The following is a 7,411-nucleotide window of genomic DNA, read 5'->3' as shown; positions in this document are numbered from 1 at the left end:
GCCAGTAAAATACTTTTGAATTGTAGTCGCTGTTGCAATGTAGGGAAATGCACCAGCCAGTTGGCACACAGCAATGTCCTACAAACAGCAAAGAGATAAATGACCAGATACTCTGATTTAGTGAAAAGCAAAATACTGCAGATGCTGGAAATCTGAAATAAAAACAGAAAATGCTGGAAACAGTTAACGGGTCAGGCAGCAACTGCGGAGAGAGAAACATAGGGTTAACATTTCAGATTGATGACCTTTCATCAGGTTCCTGCATTTTCTGTTTTAGTGATGCCGATTGAGGGATAAACATTGACCAGGATGTCAGCAGATGTATCCTACTCTACATCAGATTGTGCCATGGAATCTTTTACTTCAACCTGCGAGGGACTTACCTGAAAGACAGCACCTCTGCCTTAGTACTGCATTGAAGTGTCAGCCTAAATTACATTAAGAACATAAGAACATAATAAATAGGAGCAGGAGTAGGCCAATCGGCCCCTCGAGCCTGCTCCGCCATTCAATAAGATCATGGCTGATCTGATCCTAACCTCAAATCTAAATTCATGTCCAATTTCCTGCCCGCTCCCCGTAACCCATAATTCCCTTTACTACTAGGAAACTGTCTATTTCTGTTTTAAATTTATTTAATGATGTAGCTTCCACAGCTTCCTGGGGCAGCAAATTCCACAGACCTACTACCCTCTGAGTGAAGAAGTTTCTCCTCATCTCAGTTTTCAAAGAGCAGCCCCTTATTCTAAGATTATGCCCCCTAGTTCTAGTTTCACCCATCTTTGGGAACATCCTTACCGCATCCACCCGATCAAGCCCCTTCACAATCTTATATGTTTCAATAAGATCGCCTCTCATTCTTCTGAACTCCAATGAGTAGAGTCCCAATCTACTTAACCTCTCCTCATATGTCCGCCCCCTCATCCCCGGGATTAACCAAGTGAACCTTCTTTGAACTGCCTCGAGAGCAAGTATGTCTTTTCTTAAGTATGGACACCAAAACTGTATGCAGTATTCCAGGTGCGGTCTCACCAATACCTTATATAACTGCAGCAATACCTCCCTGTTTTTATACTCTATCCCCCGAGCAATAAAAGCCAACATTCCGTTGGCCTTCTTGATCACCTGCTGCACCTGCATACTAACTTTTTGATTTTCTTGCACTAGGACCCCCAGATCCCTTTGTACTGCAGTACTCTCCAGTTTCACGCCATTAAGATAATAACTTGCTCTCTGATTTTTCCTGCCAAAGTGCATAACCTCACATTTTCCAATATTGTAATGCATCTGCCAAATCTCCGCCCACTCACCCAGCCTGTCTATATCCCCCTGTAGGTTTTTTATGTCCTCCTCACTCTCCACTTTCCCTCCCATCTTTGTATCATCTGCAAACTTTGATATGTTACACTCGGTCCCCTCCTCCAAATCGTTAATATAGATTGTAAAGAGTTGGGGACCCAGCACCGACCCCTGCGGAACATCACTGGCTACTGGTTGCCAGTCCGAGAATGAACCATTTATCCCAACTCTCTGCTTCCTGTTAGATAACCAATCCTCCACCCATGCCAGAATATTACCCCCAATCCAGTGATACTTTATCTTGAGCAATAATCTTTTATGTGGCACCTTGTCGAATGCCTTCTGGAAGTCTAAATACACTACGTCCACTGGTTCCCCTTTATCCACCCTGTACGTTATGTCCTCAAAGAACTCAAGCAAATTTGTCAGACATGACTTCCCCTTCGTAAAGCCATGCTGACTTTGTCCTATTAAATTATGTTTATCCAAATGTTCCGCTACTGTCTCCTTAATAATAGACTCCAAAATTTTACCCACCACAGATGTTAGGCTAACTGGTCTATAATTTCCAGCCTTCTGCCTACTACCCTTTTTAAATAAGGGTGTTACATTAGCAGTTTTCCAATCTGCCGGGACCTTTGCCGAGTCCAGAGAATTTTGGAAAATTATTACCAAAGCATCCACAATCCCTACTGCCACTTCCCTCAAGACCCTAGGATGTAAGCCATCAGGTCCAGGGGATTTATCCGCCTTGAGTCTCATTAATTTACTGAGTACCAATTCCTTAGTGATTTTAATCGTATTTAGCTCCTCCCCCCCGAGAGCCCCCTGTTTGTCCAGTGTTGGGATATTCTTAGTGTCCTCTACCGTAAAGACTGAAACAAAATATTTGTTCAGCATTTTTGCCATCTCCATGTTTCCCACCATTAATTTCCCGGTCTCATCCTCTAAGGGACCTACGTTTGCCTTAGCCACCCTTTTTCTTTTTATATAACTGTATTGAACCCACAAGCTTATGACTTCGAAGCAAAAGCTACCACAGAGCCATGGCTGACACAGAGACTTCTGTACCATATGTCTAGAGTTAGGGCTCGATCTGACACCGGAGCAAAGTGGGATGACATTTTCTCCTCCAGATTTAGGTTGCATTTACACTCTAACTGTAGTGTCGTTGTAAAGGAAAACCATTTTGTACCAAGACAGCAGTCGTGTAAATATACACTAAGAGTCAAGCCTTGAAACATTTGTCCTTGGTGTTCAGCTAACTAGATGCCTTGTTGGGAATAGTCTTGCAGCTTTGTCATCACGTAAATCTTATCTGGCTCCTAATTATTTCATCAACAATTAAAAAGCTTTTTGTCCAGCCTGGCTCGCCATCCGCCAGTGCCTGGCTACTGGCTACACTCCTGGTGACACCGTTTCTAAACTCTCGACCCAGCCTGCCTTAATCAGTGTGTCTAATGAGACCACAGTGTCAGCCAATGAGTTGGAGGCAGGGCGGGACTTACAGCAGGACCAACAACAGTCTATTTTACAGCAAACAAAATCTATTTACTCAGCACGGAGTCTATTTAAACAGTGCACTACAGCAAACAGTCTACAGAGTCTATTTAAAAAGAGTATCTCGGAACTACAGCAAACAGAACTCATGGCCAAAGCAGGGCGATTTCGTCTCCTGATAAAAGCAGGGCAATTTCTCCAGCAAAATGCAATGAGTGGAGGATAGTTATATAACACAGATTGATTTCTCTGGAAAAATGCAGGGTGGAAGATAGTTATATCATACAAATTAATTATTTCTCCAGCAAAATACAGTGAGTGGAGGATAGTTTACATACAAATTATGTGCATAAAATCAATTCCAGTCGCTTACAGCAGTGCAGGCTCCAGGCGTGATTGATGGGGGAATTACCCAATCATCTCCATCCTGGCCTGGACTAGTGCTGTCATGAAATGCAACCAAACTTAACAGCCGTAGCTCCCGCCTACATTAACGACATGACGCCACCAATTGGCTGCTTCAAAGGACTCCCCGTATTTTATTGGTCAACCTGTCTGTCAGTCTGGCTGCGACAGTCGTTCCCCCTTCCCATTGGCTGTTGGCGGCGGAGGTTAGGTTGGCCGTAATGAGCCGAGCGTTGCTGTGGCGATAATCGGCTTGTTGCTCGTTTTTTAAAAATTTATTGACATTACAGATTTTTTTTATCGCTCTAATCATTTTGTTCCGATTTATCAAAGACTCGAAGAACTGCAATGTCTTCAAAGGAAGACAGGGCTAAGGAGATTCTAAAGGGCTTTAAGCTGTATCCTTTACCGTGTGAATATTTCGTTCCATTTGCCCGCTGTGCGAGATCCATGTTCCCAGGGTAAGTGCGGCCCTGGAGTCGAGGCCAGGGCCTGCAATAAATGTGGGGGTAAAAACATCTAAACTCATACAGCAACCGTTCGAATTGCATCAGGGATAAAGCGCGGAACTTACAGTGACCGAGGGCGCTGAAGGTGACTCCACACGACAGGGCCAAGGAGTCTGCACCCGGTAATTCCCAAATCCCACCATGTAGTGCAGTGACAGCGTCGGTAGAAGAAGCCGGCAAGGCTGTTCGGTATATTGCTCTGGGCAAATAATCATCTTGGGATTTTTGGGGGGAACGACACTATCTAAAGCTTAACTAAAGTCGTAATATGAATACATTTGTGACAAACATCTGAATCGTAGCGCAGTTCAAAATTATTTTTGTACTTTTCCCATCGTCATTATGATGTGTCAGACATAAGTGCAGAAATGGATATCGTTCTACATATGTTTTGTTTCAAGTTGCTATTTCAGAGCTGTCCAGATCGATCTTTATGTTAGGAGTGACATGATCAGGAATGATGCAGGTTGCAAATTAATGTATATTACATATTAACTCAAAATATGTTGCATTTTTAAACTAAGATGATTGTCACTCTTGATTAATGACAATTGGTCAGGTCTACTGTCTTAATTCAAGGAACAAGATATTGGCATAAGTAGTTTGGTCATGATATAGTTTTCTGATGTAATTATTAAAAGGTTAAATATGATTTAACAATACTGCGGAATTAATATTCTCCAGTTTGGTACATTATTTTAACTTTGCTCTAATCAGGTTAGAATTGTATAGCTCTAATATGGTATAATCTCTTGAAAGCTAAAAGACTGTCATTTGTTTGAAACATATGTCTAAAAGCATGTATTGTGAATTGTCTTTCAGAGCATGTTATGCTGATTAATTGATAACATTCACAGTTATTCTTCTAAGGGTCTTGAATCATGTGGTGCATAGCTTTACATTTGCTGCAACAAAAATGGCAAGGGTATATGACTGATAGCCTAAATTCTACTGGATTATATTGAATAAAATAGAAATGATACAGCTGAAACTAGCAACATTTGTTAGGCTATACTAGGTTAATTAAAGATATCTCTGATAAATATTCCTGGAAAGTAACCGGCATCTGAGAAACTGTATTCTACTAAGAGTTCAACAGCTTCAGGAGAGGAGAAGATAGAGAAAATTGGTGGAAAAAGAAAAGCTGTAAAATGTAAATATACAAAATATGCTAATCAGTCCACTGGTGTGCCTAATAAATGACAATCCCTCTGCAAACAATTTTACATCATACTGTTGTTTTCCATTCACATCCAACCTCATCCGCCAACAGCAGGAAGGGGCAGCGACTGTCTTCGCACTGCACATTGCCAGTTCTCGTCAACACTTTCTGATTCTTTAATTGCTAAATAAAAGTTGTCGTGGTAGAGTGCCCTCCCCATTCTTAAAATGACAACATGAAAAATAAATACTGTAAATTCTACTTTGTTTCTAAGATGTAAAGCAGCTCCACTAAACTTATCTTTGCAACAATCTTCCTAGCAGATTTACAAATAGTATTGTACTTACAGAAATGCAGGTTAATTTTATTAATGATCCTCTATTACTGTAGGGTCGCTAATAAAATGAGCGGTTTCCTAGAAACGTTAGATATAAGCCAGTTTTACTGACCTGAGAGATATTGCTTTAATTTTGAACTTTTTAAAAATAAGCCATTATAACTAACTTACAGTAAGTATAGTATCCAGTTGAAGCCTTGTAAATCTTTTAAGCAGATAAATATGACTTTCTAATTGGAGCAGAAGGCTATCTAATATTTATGCTCAGACCCAATGCGTTAATCTAAACTCGGCAATGAAGTGTACGTAAGCTGATTAGTAAATTTGCCCTGTGTCATACTGTTTGGCAGCTTAGCTATAGTTTATGCTTTTTAAATTAGTTATATCTGGGAGCGTGCTGTGGGAAGTGGTGGTAGGGAAATGTATTGGAGAGTTGGGAAGTCCTGTAATTTATATCACTAGGTGCTCAGCAGCACATGGCGAGGCCTACCCTTGAGGAAGTATTTCCTTACATAGTGATTGTTTTTTTATTCTTACTCATGGTTAAAAATAGAAGAAAGAGCTAATTATGGTCGGACACTATGATGAAAAGAAGACTATTAAAAAATGAATAAGAAGAGTAATTAGTAATTGGAAATTCAAATTTAGAGATTGCTTAAAAGTTAAGGATAAAAAGCTTAAATTAGGAAAAATAAATTGAGATCCTAAGGAGAATACAATTTGTTTTGGGGGAGGGGGGTATGTTGATCTGAAATTTTTTTTAAAAAAAAGCATTGCAGGGTAAATTTTCAATATTTTCTTATTATTGAAAACAGTCATGTCATTTCTGGTATTTGAAGTAGTAGGCAATGCATTAGGGTACATGGGAAAAATAAGAGATTTGTAGTGATATGTTTTAAGATTGGAGCATTTGAATATTTATAAGGCAACCAAACCAAATGGAATGCTTCCAAGAATTCTTAAAGGGGAAGGAAAGTCTAGCCGGAACCAAGGGTCTAATGAGAGTGAGGCACTTAAAGTAATTAATATCAGTAGAGAAAAAGTACTTGAGAAACTAATGGGACTAAAAGCTGATGGCCTACATCCTAGGGTTCTATAAGAGGTGGCTGCAGAGACAGTGGATGTATTGGTTGTGATCTTCCAAAATTCCCTAGATTCTAGAACGGTCCCAGCGGATTGGAAGATAGCAAATGTGACCCCGCTATTCAAGAAAGGAGGGGGAGAGAGAAAACACAGATCTACAGGCCATTTAGCCTGACATCAGTCATCGGGAAAATGCTGGAATCCATTATTAAAGAAGTGGTAACGGGGCACTTAGAAAATCATAATATGATTCGGCAGAGTCAACATGGTTTTATGAAAGGGAAATTGTGTTTGATGAATCTATTAGTGTTTTTTGAGGATGTAACTAGCAGGGTAGATAAAGGGAACCAGTGGATGTTGTATATTTGGATTTTCAAAGAGCGTTCGATAAGGAGCCAGATAAAAGGTTGTTACACAAGATAAGGGCTCAAGGGATTGAGGGTAACATATTAGCATCGATGGAGGATTGGTTAACAGACAGAAATCGGAGAGTAGGGATAAACAGGTCATTTTCAGGCTGGCAGGCTGTAATTAGTGGGGTGCCGCAAAGATCAGTGCTTGGGCCTCAGCTATTTACAATCTATATTAATGACTTAGATGAAGGGACTGAGTGTAACATCCAAGTTTGCTGACGATACAAAGCTAGGTAGGAAAGTAAGCTGTGAGGAGGACACAGAGTCTGCAAAGGGATATCGACAGGATAAGTGAGCGGGCAAGAAGGTGGCAGATGGAGTATAATGTGGGGAAATGTGAGGTTGTTCACTTTGGTAGGAAGAATAGAAAAACAGAATATTTTTTAAATGGTGAGAAACTATTAAATGTTGGTGTTCAGAGAGACTTGGGTGTCCTTGTACAAGAAACACAAAAAGTTAGCATGCAGGTACAGCAAGCAATTAGGAAGGCAAATGGAATGTTGGCCTTTATTGCAAAGGGGTTGGTGTACAAAAGTAAGGAAGTCTTACTACAATTGTACAGGGCTTTGGTGAGACCTCACCTGGAGTACTGTGTATAGTTTTGGTCTCCTTATCTAAGGAAGGATATGCTTGCCTTAGAGGCGGTGCAGCAAAGGTTCACTAGATTAATTCCTGGGATGAGAAGGTTGTCCTATGAGGCGAG

General features: G+C 40.5%; 1 protein-coding gene across 1 annotated transcript in view; it reads left to right on the top strand.

The window, feature by feature from the left end:
- Positions 1 to 3,408: 3,408 nt before the first annotated feature.
- The window catches only part of pde6d (phosphodiesterase 6D, cGMP-specific, rod, delta), a 62,290-nt gene continuing 58,287 nt past the window's right edge, over positions 3,409 to 7,411 (top strand). Inside the window, exon 1 of the mRNA XM_067995305.1 lies at positions 3,409 to 3,602. Within this exon, the coding sequence (XP_067851406.1) occupies positions 3,553 to 3,602 (50 nt within the window). The 5' untranslated portion in view covers positions 3,409 to 3,552. The remainder of the gene's footprint in view (positions 3,603 to 7,411) is intronic.

Source organism: Heptranchias perlo, chromosome 13, assembly GCF_035084215.1.
Source record: "Heptranchias perlo isolate sHepPer1 chromosome 13, sHepPer1.hap1, whole genome shotgun sequence".
Taxonomy (NCBI): Eukaryota; Metazoa; Chordata; class Chondrichthyes; order Hexanchiformes; family Hexanchidae; genus Heptranchias; species Heptranchias perlo.
This window is presented reverse-complemented; position numbering and strand designations above follow the sequence as displayed.